Raw genomic sequence first — 16,286 nt, 5'->3', positions numbered from 1 at the left:
GGGAGAGGGTGAGGATGGAATGATTTGGGAGAATGGCATTGAAACATGTATATTATCATATATGAAACGTATCACCAGTCCAGGTTCAACGCATGATACAGGATGCTCGGGGCTGGTGCACGGGATGACCCAGAAGGAGGATATGGGGAGGAGGGAGGTAGGAGGGCAGTTCAAGAAGGGGAACACATGTACACCCAGGGCAGATTCATGTCAATGTAGGGCAAAACCAACCAATATAATATTGTAAAGTAACTAGCCTCCAATTAAAAAAAAAAAAAAGAAATGATACAAATAAACTCACTTATAAAACAGAGACTTACAGACTTAGAAAATGAACCTTTGATTGCCTAGGGAGAAGGGATAGGGCCTTTGGGAAGTCATGTACCTACTGCTATGCTTAAAATGGATAGGGAGCAAAGGTCTACTGTAGAGCACAGGAAACTCTGCTCAATGTTATGTGGCAGCCTGGACGGGAGTGGGGTTTGGGGGAGATTGGACACAGGCATATGAATGGCTGAGTCCCTCCCCTGCTTACCTGAAAGTACTAAACACTGTTAACAGGCTGTACCCCTGCAGAAAATGTTTTTGGTGTTAAAAAAAAAGAAAAGACCAAAAGATAAATGTTCATTTCTACCACTGATTGATTATACAACAGATCACAGGAGCAAGTGACTCAAACTCTTCTATGTCCCTTAAGTCATAAACTAAGGACTGGTGGACCATTTAGGCCTTTTTCTCAGTTCAAAAATCCTATGACTTTGTCAACTTTCAGTCCTATTTTTTGGTGTCACTTACTAGAGTTAATAGTAGCAACATTAATTTCAAAGTCTATCCTATACTGACATTATATTTGGGGCTAAAAGAAATCTGTAAAATTTAGTTCCCATATACTCCAATGGGTTCATATTTCATGACATTAATGTCAGTGTTAAATTATAGAACTTTCTAATTTACTTGTTTGTAAGATAAAATCAAAGGCAGTAGGCAGAGTAACAGCTCTCTACCCACAAAAAAAGATATCCACACACCCAAATCCCTGAACCTGTGAATGTTATTTTGTATTAAAAAGAGAGACTTTGCTGATGTGAATAAGGCTAAGCACCTTGCAGTGCAAAATTACCTCGGTTAACAGTGAGTAGACCCAATCTAAGGAGTCCTCAGAAGCAGAGAATCTTCCCAGTCTGTGGTGATCCATCAGAGGGGGATGTGACGATAGAGATGATCAGAGAGAAGCTACATTATGGACTTTAAAAATGAAGGGAGGGGGCCATGAGCAAAGGAATGTGAGTGATCTCCAGATGCTGGAAAATGTCAAGAAATGCATTCTCCCTCAGAGCCTCCAGAGAGCAACTTGGACCTGAAGGACCCCTTGATTTTGGTCAGTGGGACCCATCACACTTCTGGCCTACAGTACTGTAAAGTAATAAATGTGTTGTTTTAAATCTGTAGTAACTTAACAGCAATAGAAAACACATGTATCATTCAAATATATTTTGGAGAAATTTCCATATCAGTAAAAGCACACTTTAAATTTTTAAAAAGACATTGTATTTATGTACTACTTATATAAGTAAAAACTGAATTTATCTGTTCAAACCTAACAGCTATAAAATGAAGTATTATAACATATTTTGGAGAAAATTCCCTAACCATAAGTCTTTGATTATTAGTTAATTCTTGGATATAAATTATAGTTTTTATTAATAAAAATATATACATACCTAATTGTTCAATAATACTTGAAACCATCCCAAGAGGCTTTAATTCAATATCTTCAGGCAGAACAATAGTGAGTTCTTCAACAGAAGGTAGTTCCTGTAATATAAAAAAGCAGTAATCTTCCTCCAGCTTCAAGGACTTAATTTTTTTTTTTTTTTAAAAAGGACAGTTTCCATGTACTGTGCTATATCTGTTTCTGAGAGGTAACATTAAGTATTTATCATCTCTTGGATGTCATCCTTTCTAGTGTCTGAGCATTTCCCCCACTTCGACATCTCCCCACCTAAGTGATTCAAAAGATCTAATATCTATAACCTAATCCATAACACAGACCTAAATACCACTCTAGATTTTTCCAATCGACTTGAACAAGAGACCACCCTAAAAGAGATAATATAACTCCCAGAGACATTCCACTTGAAGAGAATTAATTCTATTGGCTCCGATTTCTCTACAGGAGAGTTCTCTGATCTGTCTTAATGTGGTTAGTTAATTAATTTGACTATGATTAAACAGTTTAACAGAGGAACAGCTAACTTTTCTGAGGCTGTGTGAAAGGAAGATTTCTGGTTTCTTCAAGACAAAATACATAATTTCTGGAAACAATGTAGTAAGTTTCAGCTCAAGAAGCTATGAAGCTGTTGCCTGATTATCTTCTTCCCTGTCTAGGTTAAAACCAAATTTCTTTACTTTCTGACCCAGGTGCTAAAAATTTGTCAGTTGCTACAGAAACCAGATATTAAAGTGGAGAAGATGTTGAAGAAAAATCTAAGAAAGCAGACCTTAGGCTTTAAATTAAATAAATAGAGCTTTCTGTTAACCTTTGTCAAATGATCACAACTGACTCTCCCAAGAAAAGTTTTTCCCTAAGAAAGGAATAAGGAAAGTGCAAAGATCCTATTAATGGTATATGAGGGTTAAGTCTGGGAGAGAAAAGATGACTTTTGGAGAACTGTTAAAAAAGACAGGAAAACCTAAATCATACAGAGCATTTTAGATGAGCATGAACTCAAAAGCCTCTTAATGAAAGTGAAAGAGGAGAGTGAAAAGGTTGGTTTGAAGCTCAACATTCAGAAAACAAAGATCATGGCATCTGGTCCCATCACTTCATGGGAAATAGATGGAAAAACAGTGGAAACAGTGTCAGACTTTATTTTTTTGGGCTCCAAAATCACTGCAGATGCTGATTGCAGCCAGGAAATTAAAAGACGCTTGCTCCTTGGAAGGAAAGTTATGACCAACCTTGATAGTATATTAAAAAGCAGAGACATTACTTTGCCAACCAAGGTCCGTCTAGTCAAGGCAATGGTTTTTCCCGTGGTCATGTATGGATGTGAGAGTTGGACTGTGAAGAAAGCTGATTGCAGAAGAATCGATGCTTTTGAACTGTGGTGCTGGAGAAGACTCTTGAGAGTCCCTTATACTACAAGGAGATCCAACCAGTCCATTCTAAAGGAGATCAATCCTGGATGTTCATTGGAGGGACTGATGCTAAAGTTGAAACTGCAATACTTTGGCCACCTCATGCGACGAGTTGACTCACTGGAAAAGACTCTGATGCTGGGAAAGGTTGGGGGCGGGAGGAGAAGGGGACGACGGAGAATGAGATGGCTGGATGGCATCACCGACTCTGTGGACATGAGTTTGAGTGTACTCTGGGAATTGGTGATGGACAGGGAGGCCTGGCGTGCTGTAATTCACGGGGTCGCAGAGAGTCGGACACGACTGAGCGACTGAACTGAACTGAACTGATATCTCAGATACTAATTTTCCTCTACAGGACCTCCAGTAGAGGTTCTTAACAAAAATTACCCCAACAGAACTGACGCATAACTTTCTTCTGGGATTCTGCTTTCTGGTCAAGGGCTAGTAATGAAGACCACACTGAGGACCTCAACCAACTCAGTGCTGAAGACCGACCTCTGCATGGTTATTCTGCTTGTATCGAAGGAAAGGACTATATCTTACACATCAGAATCTCCCTGAGTACTTCCAGGGAAAGGACAACTACTTGTCATTTTATCATATTAAATATGGAAGCCTTTTTTAGGTAAGACCTGGTTTGAAAGTGCTCAATAGAGAAGGGAGTTCAGTTATTAGACAGTGAAAGTGAAGTTAAGTCGCTCAGTCGTGTCTGACTCTTTGCGACCCCATGGACTGTAGCCCATCAGGCTCCTCAGTCCATGGAATTTTCCAGGCAAGAGTACTGGAGTGGGTTGCCATTTCCTTCTCCAGGGGATCTTCTAACCCAGGGAAGAACAAACTGGTAAATGTGACAGAACAATCTTGTTTAAGAAGTTCCAAGCTAAGCAGAAACCCACACCCAGTTAAATATGCAACTAGAGAACTGTATAATACTGGGGGCTGACACCGGTCTCACCTGGGCTCTGGGAATGGCACCTCTTACGAGTGCTGATTCGCATTTTCTAATGCAGCAGCTCTGGCTGCAGCAGACCTGGGAGGTCCAGTGTGTGCATTAAGTCCTCCTGAAGGAGGTTGTCATTAGCCCCAGCATACAGTCTCTGAGCAGACAACCCACAAACTAGAGGCCAATTATACTAAGGAGTTCTCACACTGTTCCAAAGAGTTCTTGCCCTGTTGCAAAAAGTTCTAGGTCCCACAACAGATTACCCAAACTTGGGATCTGGCAAAAGGACAGAGAACCCACAGGGAATTTGACTTTGAAGGCCAGTGGGATTCAGTTATAGAACTACCACAGGGCAGGGGAAACAAACTCTTGAAAAGCTCAAACAAAGCTTGTGCACACCAGGACCCAGGAGAAAGGCACAGTGACCCCAAGAGACTGACCCAGACTTGCCTGAGAGTGCCCAGGAGTCTCCAGCAGATGCAGGGTTGACAGTGGCCTGCCACAGGGCCAAGGGCACGGAATACAACAGTCCTGGGAGTCCAGGCATGCGGACACAGGCCCTTTTGAGGGAGGTCACCATTACTGCCATTATCCCTACCATACAGGGAGGGACTCAGCCCCACTAATCTGTAGATAACTGGATTAAAGATTTACAAAGCATGGCCCCTCCCATCAGAGCAAGACCCAGTTTGCCACACAGCAAGTTCCCCCCATCTGGAAGCTTCCACAAGCCTCTAATCCTTATCCATGAGAGAGCAGACAAATGAAAATCACAATCACATAAAACTAACCAAACAGACCACGTGGACCTCAGCCTGTCTAACACAATGATAACTATGAGCCATGCCATGTACAGCCATCAGACAGACAGGTCATGGTAAAGAGTTCTGACAAAACGTGGTCCACTGGAGAAGGCAATGGCAAACCACTTCAACATTCTTCCCTTGAGAGACCCATGAACAGACTGAAAAATCAAAAAGATACAACACTGAAAGATGAACTCCCCAGGTCGGTTGGTGCCAATATGCCACTGAAGAAGTGCAAAGAAAGAGCTCCAGAAGGAATGGGAGGATGATCAAAGTGGAAAGGATGCCCAGCTGTGGATGTGTCTGGTGGTCAAAGTAAAGTCAAATGCTATAAAGAACAATATGCCTCAGTACAGTTCAGTTCAGTCGCTCAGTTGTGTTCGACTCTCTGCGACCCCATGAACCACAGCACGCCAGGCCTCCCTGTCCATCACCAACTCCCGGAGTTCACTCAAACTCATGTCCACAGAGTCGGTGATGCCATCCAGCCATCTCATTCTCCGTCGTCCCCTTCTCCTCCCGCCCCCAACCTTTCCCAGCATCAGAGTCTTTTCCAGTGAATCAACTCGTCGCATGAGGTGGCCAAAGTATTGGAGTTTCAGCTTTAGCATCTGTCCTTCCAATGAACACCCAGGATTGATCTTAAATCAAGGTAAATTGGAAGTGGTCAAACAGAAGATGGCAAAAGTGAACATCAACATTTTAAGAATCAGTGAATTAAAATGGATGGGAATGGGCAAATTTAATTCAGATGACCATTACATCTACTACTGTGGGCTATAATCCCTTAGAAGAAATGGAGTTGCCCTCATAGTCAAAGAGAGAGTCCAAAATGCAGTACTTGGGTGCAATCTCAAAAACGACAGAATAGTTTCTGTTTTCAAGGCAAACCATTCAACAACACAACAATCCAAGCTTATGTGCCAACCACTTATGATAAAGAACTTGATGTTGAACAGTTTTTTGATGACCTTCAAGACCTTCTAGAACAAGCACCAAAAAAAGATGTCTTTTTCATCATAGGTGACTGGAATGCAAAAATAGGAAGTCAAGAGACACCTGGATTAACAGGCAAGTTTGGCCTTGAGAGTATGAAGCAGGACAAAGGCTAACAGTTTTGCCAAGAGAATGTACTGGTCATAGCAAACAACCTCTTCCAACAACACAAGAGACGATGCTACACACAGACTTCACCAGATGGTCAGTACAGAAATCAAACAGATTATATTCTTTGTAGCCAAACATGGAGAAGCTCTATACAGTCAGCAAAAACAAGACCAGAAGCTGACTGTGGCTCAGATCATGAACTCCTTATTGCAAAATTCAGACTTAAATTGAAGAAAGTAGGGAAAACCACTAAGCCATTCAGGTATGACATAATCAAATCCCTTCTAATTATACAGTGGAAGTAACAAATACATTAAAGGGATTAGATCTGATAGAGTGCCTGAAGAACTATGGATGCAGGCTCATAACAATGTACAGGAGATAGTGATCAAAACCATCTCCAAGAAGAAGAAATGCAAAAAGACAAAATGGTTGTCTTAGGAGGCCTTACAAATAGTTGAGAAAAGAAGAGAAGCAAAAGGCAGAGGAGAAAAGGAAAGATATATTCATATGAATGCAGAGTTCCAAACAATAGCAAGGAGAGATAAGAAAGCCTTCCTCAGTTATCAATGCAAAGAAAGAGAGGAAAACAACAGAATGGGAAAGACTAGAGATCTCTTCAAGAAAATTCGAGATACCAAGGGAACATTTCATGTGAAGATGAGCACAATAAAGGACAGAAATGGTATGGACCTAACAGAAGCAGAAGATATTAAGAAGAGGTGGCAAGAATACGCAGAAGAACTCTATAAAAAAGAACTTCATGACCAAGATAACCATGATGGTGTGAACACTCACCTAGAACCAGACAGGAGTGCGAAGTCAAGTGGGCCTCAGGAAGCATCACTACAAACAAATCTAGTGGAGGTGATGGAATTCCAGTTGAGCTATTTCAAATCCTAAAAGATGATGCTGTAAAAGTGCTGCACTCAATATGCCAGCAAATTTGAAAAACTCAGCAGTGGTCACAGGACTGGAAAAGGTTAAGTTTTCATTCCAATCCCAAAGAAAGGTAATGCCAAAGAATCCTCAAACTACTGCACAATTTCACTCATTTCACATGCTGGCAAAGTAATGCTCAAAATTTTCCAAGCTAGGCAACAACAGTACATGCACTGAGAACTTCCAGATGTTCAAGCTGGATTTAGAAAAGGGACAGGAACCAGAGATCAACTGCTAAAATCCACTGGATCATAGAAAAAGCAAGAGAATTCCAGAAAAACATCTACCTCTGCTTTATTGACTATGCTAAAGTCTTTGACTGTGTGGATCACAACAAACTGTGGAAAATTTTTAAAGAGATGGGAATACAAGACCACCTTACGTACCTCTTGAGAAACATGTATACAGGTCAAGAAGCAACAGTTAGAACCGAACATGGAACAACAGACTGATTCCAAATTGGGAAAGAAGTACGTCAAGGCTGTATGTTGTCACCCTGCTTATTTAACTAATATGCAGAGTACATCAAGCGAAATGCCACACTGGATGAAGCACAAGCTGGAATCAAGATTGATGGGAGAAATATCAGTAACCATAGATATGCAGATGACACCACCCTTATGGCAGAAAATGAAGAAGAACTATAGAGCCTCCTGATGAAAGTAAAAGAGAATTGTGAAAAGACTGACTTAAAACTCCACATTCAAAAAACAAAGATCATGGCATCTGGTCCTAACACCTCATGGCAAATAGACGGGGAAACAATGGAAACAGTAAGAGACTTTATTTTCTTGGGTTCCCAAATCCCTGCTATGGTGATTGCTGCCACGAAATTAAAAGACACTTGATTCTTGGGAGAAAAACTATGACAAACCTAGACAGCATATTAAAAAGTACAGACACTACTCTGTCAACAAAGGTCCGTCTACCCAAAGCTATGGTTTTTCCAGTAGTCATGTATAGGTGTGAGAGTTGGACCATGAAGAAGGCTGAGCACTGACAAATTGATGCTTTAGAATTGTGTTGAAGAAGATTCTTGGGAGTCTCTTGGACCGCAAGGGGATCAAACCAGTCAATCCTAACGGAAAACAATCCTGAATATTCACTGGAAGGACTGATGCTGAAGATCCAATACTCTGGCCACCTGATTGGAAGAGCTGACTCATTAGAAAAGAGTCTGATGCTGGAAAAGATTGAAGGCATGAGAAGGGGATGAGAGAGGATGAGATTGTTGGATGGCATCACCAACTCAACTGACATGAGTCTGAGCAAACTCTGGGAGATGGTGAAGGACAGAGAAGTCTGGCCTGCAGCAGTCCATGGGGTCAGAAAGAGTCAGACATGCCTCAGTGACCGAACAACAGCAATGCAGCCAAACAAAGATGAAAACTGCTCGCTCTTTCACCAAATTACAGTAAGGTATAGAGCAAAATCTTTCATTACTTTCAGATTGTAATAAAGCCTGCTGGTTAAATAAAGCCAGGAGTTTGTAGATAGAGGAAAGGAAGAAAAGCAGAAATGCCGTTAGATCTTTTATGGAAACCCTCGAACCAGGTAGGAGGGCAGATCGCATGCCAGTAACACCTAAGACACAAATCAATGCTATTCTCAATAAATAAATGCTATTTTTGACTACAAAATGGAAGGCTCCTTATTTTGTATTTTCTATAAGAAGGAATAAAGGCCTGTGCAATATAATTATATTTTGATCCAAACCGAAACTCTGGTACTGTTTTCATCGTTTTTAATTTTAAATATAGAAGTTACACATGTTCCTGTTTTTTTTTTTTTAATAAAAACTTCAGTAGTACAGAAGAATACAAAAAATTTAAAACATGAACAGCAAATAAATTTAACAAATAAAAAGCAAATAAAGAGAAAGCAAAAATCTCCCCTACCCTATTCCGTTCAACCTTGTTCCAATTCCTCTCCATAGAGAGCTGTTAACAGTCTTTCAAATATGTTTACTAGGCAGACACAAACTTTACATTTAACTTTAATACGTCTCATTCAAATAAAGTATCCATATTGTAATATAAGCTATGCTTTTCGCGTTATATCGTGCACATCTTTCTACACCAAAAGTAAGTATCCATTTTATTTAAACTCTTATGGTATTCCACTATATAGATGGACTATAACTTAGTATACCAATCATCCTATATAATATTAATCTGCACAGCTTTAATTTTCATTATTACACAAAATGATACAATGAACATTCTTTAATACATACCTTTGTGTAACTCTCATGATAAATTCTTCTAAGTAGAACTGCAAGATCCAAAGGTATAAACATTTTTAATTTTGACAAATACTGCTAAATCTCCTTTCAAAAAGGCTGCATCAATGCACACTTCCATGAATGATGAAGAGATTTTCCTATTATCAATGTCATCACTCAGAAGCAAACTTTAAAGCCCACCTGATAGGTCCATAATAGTATCCTGCCTTAAATCTAAATTTCTTCATTAATCAGGACAACATGTTTCCTAGCTATCTGAATGTATTTATGAATTGTTTGTATACTTTACATATAGTTCTTCTGAAAGGTTTATCTTTTTATCAGTTTGTAAAATTTTGGGTTTTAAAGAACATTTGCCCATTATCAACTATACAGCAAATATCCACTCCCTTATCTCCCAAATATATCAATCTTTTCCTTTTTTTCGATTTTAACTTTGTATCACATTTATGAAGACCTCTATAAACAAGATCACGTTTGAAAAATTGTTCCTTTCCTTACTTTAGTTTCACTTTTAAAATTATATGTATGATGAATAGAGAGAGTAACATCGAAACGTAAATTAGCATATGTAAAACAGCCAATGGGACTTTGCATTCTGTCTCAGGGAACTCATACAGGGGCTCTGTATCAACCTAGAGGGGTGGGATGGCGAGGGAGATGGGAGGGAGGTTCAAGAGGGAGGGGACATAAACGTAAAACTATGGGTGATTCATGCTGATGCTTGACAGAAAAAAACAAAATTCCATAAAACAATTATCCTTCAATTAAAAAATTAATAATAAATAAAAGTACTCTTATCAAAAAATAAAATAAAATTACATGAACACAATATCATGCTGAAATTCATGTCTAGTGTTTTTCTTGTTTAGTCACTCTATTATGATATTTTCAAAAAAATAAGTTCTCTGACTTTTCAATATTGCTGCTGCTGTTGCTGCTGCTAAGTCACTTCAGTCATGTCCGACTCTGTGTGACCCCATAGACGGCAGCCTACCAGGCTCCCCTGTCCCTGGGATTCTCCAGGCAAGAACACTGGAGTGGGTTGCCATTTCCGTCTCCAATGTGTGAAAGTGAAAAGTGAAAATGAAGTCGCTCAGTCATGTCCAACTCACAGCGATCCCATGGACTGCAGCCTACCAGGCTCCTCCATACATGGGATTTTCCAGGCAAGAAGAGTACTGGAGTGGTTTGCCATTGCCTTCTCCGACTTTTCAATATTAGCATACTGTATTTTGCACTGTTCAAATAACCGTGGTTAGTATGACTACAATACAAATGTCAAGCAAGTATGATGGTCATGGGCTTGTATCTCTATCAGGAATATTTCAAATGTCAAGCATGAGAATGCATTTTGATTGGGATTTTTTTTTTAATAAGGTTAAGAAAAGCATCCATATATTAATATTTTTGTGTCTCTTTTTTAAGTGAGACATGATGACTGTTAAACTTTACCAAATGCCTTTTCATCATCTTTTGAGATTATTATCACATAAATCACTCTGAGTTGAGCATGTCAAACTATACAGGGTCTGATGGAGTCCTGCAATCCTGCTCCAAGGAGGTCTGTTAGACAGCCAGCATGAGAGATAAGGGAAGGTAAAAAAGCCAGACTATCTTCAGTGAGATGGGGCCTCGCACCTGTGTTCAAAATATAGGATGGCAAGCTCCCTGAACTGCTACTACTCCATTTCCAACCTATGTATTAATAAAACAGCAAGTTTTCCCTACTAATGGGGAGGATTTCTGATCTCACATAGAACAAAATGTAAAATACAGACATCATACTTCTAATTCCTGCTCACTGACCCCAGGACTCTGAAACGTGGGAATGTGGAGTTTTCTGTGATTCCTACAGAAGGCAAATGAAGGCAGTCAACTGCTTCTTGATGGTTAAAGACCCTACCTATAAAAGTGATATGCAGGAAGTCTCTATCACAAATGCTCTGCAAAACACAAAAGGTATGTATACTACATATAACTTAAGAGATAAATGGATCGGCCTATTACAATTCCAGGTTAACAGCCTGTTTTGGAATTTTCTTTTGAAAGTCTAGTTAAGCCATCCAGTATATTTGCTTTGGAAATGGCAGACGTTCTGGAAACTGAATCAATGGAGCAAAGAGATATTTGTCCTTTTCAAACAAGCATGCTAGGAAACAAGGGATAAAAGATAAAGGGTGCAAAAATCTCCCAAACTCCCTCAAGAATTCATCCAAGGGATGTACTTTCCATGAAGATTTTTGACTGGTTTGAAGGCATAATTTTAGAAGGTTCAAAGGGAAAGTTTCTTGGACTGCAATGTCAGACTATCAATATAAGATCCTGTCTCGATATGTATATGTCTCAAGTTATCTTAACTTCCCTAACCATTAAGCTAAAGAACTGTACCACCACCACGCCTAGTCACTCTTTATCAAATTATCCTGTGGTTTTGCTTTCTTGTGAATATAATAATGTCTAACATACTATTCTTTTACCTGCTTAAAGTCTATGTCTCAAACTAGACAACAAATCCAACAAAAACTAGGACCAGGTCTGCCTTGCTTCTTGCTATGGTAGGAACAATGACTATCACAAAGTAGGTATTTAGTATATATTTATTAAATGAATTTACTTAGGTCATCAATCCAAGCTAAAAACAAACAAACAAAAAATTTAAATTGGAGTTTTTCAGTCAAAGCAGAAATCAGATAATGAAACTACAATTCTTAAAATTCAAAAGAGAATCCTCAAGGAATGAAAAGGATCTCAACCCAGCATTCTCAAAAAGAAAGTAAAAAATAGGGTGACTTCCAATTAAGCTTTACTGCACAGAACTGACACACAGATACCTCAGGTTTGCAGCAGCAAGTATTACTGTAGCCAGGAGAGTAACACCTGGCCCCCTAGTAATATAGCAGTTGCCCTGGTAAGACAATGAATAAATCTGCTCAGTCTCATCAGTTCAGTTCAGTTCAGTAGCTCAGTCGTGTCCAACTCTCTGTGACCCCATGAATCACAGCACGCCAGGCCTCCCTGTCCATCACCAACTCCCGGAGTTCACTCAAACTCATGTCCATCGAGCTGGTGATGCCATTCAGCCATCTCATTCTCCGTCGTCCCCTTCTCCTCCCGCCCCCAATCTCTCTTAGCATCAGAGTCTTTTCCAGTGAGTCAACTCGTCGCATGAGGTGGCCAAAGTATTGTAGTTTCAGCTTCAACATCAGTCCCTCCAATGAACACCCAGTATTGATCTCCTTTGGCAACCCACTCCAATGTTCTTGCCTGGAGAATCCCAGGGATGGCGGAGCCTGGTGGGCTGCCGTCTATGGGGTCGCATAGAGTCGGACACGACTGAAGCGACCTAGCAGCAGCAGCAGCAGCAGGATGGACTGGTTGGATCTCCTTGCAGTCCAAGGGACTCTCAAGAGTCTTCTCCAACACCACAGTTCAAAAGCATTAATTCTTCGGCGATCAGCTTTCTTCACAGTCCAACTCTCACATCCATACATGACCACAGGAAAAACCATAGCCTTGACTAGACGGACCTTGGTTGGCAAAGTAATGTCTCATAACCTTCTTCAAATAAAAAACAAAACTTTGTTTTCCACAAGTGGAGAAAGGATGTGTATATGTGATAGAGACGAGGAGAAGCACACTCCAGTGACAAAGAACAAAAGAAAGGGACCAAAACACACAGTAAAGGGCACTAGGCACTAGTACCTCACCAGTGCAGAGTATATAGAGACTCAGAGATAAGACACATAACAACAACAAACCAAAAGGCTGAAGGCAGACATGATGAGGGAAATCCGGGCCCTTCATCATATAAACAAAACCAAGTGTCATGAAAACAAAAGGCAAGAAGGCTATTTACAGCTAGTTAGGAAGATTAAAGCATGAGCCTGGTTTACCTATGACCCTCACAGAAAGATTAATGAGGGAGTAGGAAAGACTCCTACTCTGCTTATCTAATACAAGACACTAACTAATTTGATTATTTAAATTTAATTAATCAAAATAAAATTTACAATGCAGTCTTCAGTAGCACTAGCCACAAGTGTTCTGTTGCTGTGGTATGAAGACAGGGTTAATATAACAGGACATGTCCATCACTGCATGAGGACTGGCTGGACAGCACTGCTTTACACACTCATACATCCAAAGAGCTCTCCATTACTAAATATATACCCAAGTATAAGCGGGCCAATCTATTTTTAGCCATTAATACAAGTATAATTTTAGGACCACATCGTAAGAGTATGCACCATATTAGATCTTGACGTTAACCTGAATACCTGGGAGATGAAGGTGTGCGATAAATCTTTGTCATTATTGTTATTTGTTATTTTCCAAAATTAAAAGGAAACTAACAACTTGTTCTGGATATATACTATCTGCTGCTGCTGCTGCTAAGTTGCTTCAGTCGTGTGCGACTCTGTATGACCCCACAGACTCCATCAGGCTCCCCTGTCCCTGGGATTCTCCAGGCAAGAACACTGGAGTGGGTTGCCATTTCCTTCTCCAATGCATGAAAGTGAAAGTGAAGTTGCTCAGTCATATCTGAGTCCCAGCAACCCCATGGACTGTAACCCACAGGCTCCTCTGTCCATGGGATTTTCCAGGCAAGAGTATTGGAGTGGGGTGCCATTGCCTTCTCCGATACTATCTGCAGCTAAATATAAATACCTATGCTTTCATGTGTGCTTAGCTGCTAAGTTTTGTCCAATTCTTTGTGACCGCATGGACTATAACCCACCAGTTTCCACTGTCCACGTGATTTTCCAGGCAAGAATGCTGGAGTGGGTTGCCATGTCCCACTCCGGGGGATTTTCCTGACCCAGGAACTGAACCCACATCTCCTGCATTGGCAGGCAGATTCTCTACCACTAAGTCATCAAAAATAGTCATAGCATTCAGCAAAACACTGAAAGTTGACATACTAATGAAATACAATCCTCTACTTCTGGCACATCTACACATCCAAGTCAAAGGCTTTATTAAAGGGCAACACAGGGTTTCTTACAATAGTGTTCAGTTCAGTTCAGTTCAGTTCAGTCACTCAGTCGTGTCCGACTCTCCGCGACCCCATGAATCACGGCACGCCAGGCCTCCCTGTCCATCACCAACTCCAGGAGTTCACTCAAACTCATGTCCACAGAGTCGGTGATGCCTAGGAAAGCTTAAATTAGATGACAGAACCATCTTCCACCAGTACAAATTATGCTCATTACTCAAAAACCAAATCATCAGGGAAGTTCAAATGATCAAATTCCACTGCTGTGAAAAAGGCCTCCGCAGGAACTGAAAAACAGAGCTGACTAGACTCCATCTGATGCCAGTTCTGAATCTGCTCTTCCTCACTCACTGCATCAGTAAAGTCATTTTTGGGTTATCAGTTTTATCTGTCTATAAGTAGTGAGAAACTAAGCAAAAAAATAGTTCTCAACAATTCATACAAGTGACTAATAGTACAATTTTTTAAAACATTTAACAGCATGCAATCAAAAAGAACATTAATATAGAAATTACATAACAGACTTGAACAAAGTTACTCTGATTCTGAAGAACAGATGTTATGATCTTCAGCTATGGCATTAAAGAAATGCAAGGTCCTAACCACATCTCTAGTAGCCGTGAAAGATCAACAACTGTCTGTCATGAGAATATGATTATATTCTGATTCTTGGAAATCTGTATGGCCTACACGGTTGCTTAGTTAAACAAAATATTCAAATATGTAGCATTTAACATTAAAATTTATCCTACTAAAAATTAAACTGTAGATACGCCAGTCAAAAAATGGTGTCTAAGACTTTCATCACAAAAATGGAAGGAGCTAATCGGTCAGAAATGGCCCTCTGAAAAAACAATATCTTACAATGGCCCTGACTTCCCTAGGAAGGCTTATCACGGGGGCAGGGTGGGGGGGATCAGTAATTCATGCTCTTTTCAGGTAAAATTATCTAAAGAACTTTGATTTAAGTTTTCACTCACAAACACAGAAAAAGGGCAGCAAATAGTGAGAAAGAAATCAAACATTCCAAATGGCAACTGTTAGGTAGGTAGAATAGGGAAAAGGAGTCCAAAATGGCTGTGGCCAAAAGACAAGAAAGGGAAACGCCCGTGAAAATAGAACAAAGGAAGGTCAGAGGACCAGAGTGAGAACCACAGGTAAAACAAACAACACTCCTGGCTGGCCCAATTTACATAGGGCAGGACCCGGGCGGGGTGGGGGGTGGGGGGGAAGCATATAAAAAGAGGAGCCAAAGCTAGCTCTCTCTCTCTCCCGCGCGCTGGGCCGCTCTTCTCTTCGCGTCTTGGGATGGACGTGCCCTCACGCCTCAAAGATGGATTTTCCTGCTATCTTCTAAATAAAATAGAGCTGTAACACTGATTTGTCTAAGAGCTATAACATGGTCCATTCAAGACCTGAGAGCTATAACACAGTTTGTCCAAGACCCGAGAGCTGTGACACACTGAGGGTACTTTAATGTCCGTCACCTCAAATTTTTGTTGTGACGAGACAAAGAACCGAGGAACATACACACGCGTGACACAACTAACCCATTTGATGCCAGTTTGGGGAGAACTTTAAAAACCGAGGAAAATGGAATAAAGCCATCCCACCACTTTCTCATGTTACCCAGGAACAGAGGACATGCATGTAGCAGCCAATCCCCTGATACTATCAGGGGAGCCTTCACTAATACGGTTGAAAAGCAGGATTCCATCCCTGGAGTACTGAGAGATGTGATCGGAAACTTTTTTTTCTTATAGTTGGTAAAACATGTTGGAAAAAAGAATGGATTAGGTCTGTACACTGTCAACTATGACCACAGAAAACATTTAGTCAAATTCACCAACTTCTCCAGGGAAATTAGTTTACAACCATAGAGTTCAGCTATTTTTTAAGCTATCACCAACAGTCATTAATTTGTCCTCATCAATTCTATCATACATGACACTAAGATTCATACTAGCCCATCGAATATTTTCACCTAATAAATGAATGTACTTCTTTGAAGTGTCTTTATATTTTCCTTTTTTAATAAAATACAATGTTCTCATCCCATTTTTCTCTAAAATTTCTATCACAAAAACAAAGTTCAAAAGA

The 16,286-nt window shown here is 40.2% G+C and overlaps 1 protein-coding gene across 1 annotated transcript in view; it reads right to left on the bottom strand.

Annotated features, from left to right (window-relative positions):
* Positions 1-16,286, bottom strand: part of LOC129561604 (H/ACA ribonucleoprotein complex non-core subunit NAF1) — a 57,437-nt gene that overhangs the window by 28,039 nt on the left and 13,112 nt on the right. The window contains exon 3 of the mRNA XM_055434338.2: positions 1,722-1,815. Coding sequence (XP_055290313.1) covers positions 1,722-1,815 — 94 coding nt within the window. The remainder of the gene's footprint in view (positions 1-1,721; positions 1,816-16,286) is intronic.

This window comes from Moschus berezovskii, chromosome 5 (assembly GCF_049115385.1).
Source record: "Moschus berezovskii isolate FMDL1 chromosome 5, NW_MosBer_1.0, whole genome shotgun sequence".
Classification (NCBI taxonomy): Eukaryota; Metazoa; Chordata; class Mammalia; order Artiodactyla; family Moschidae; genus Moschus; species Moschus berezovskii.
This window is presented reverse-complemented; position numbering and strand designations above follow the sequence as displayed.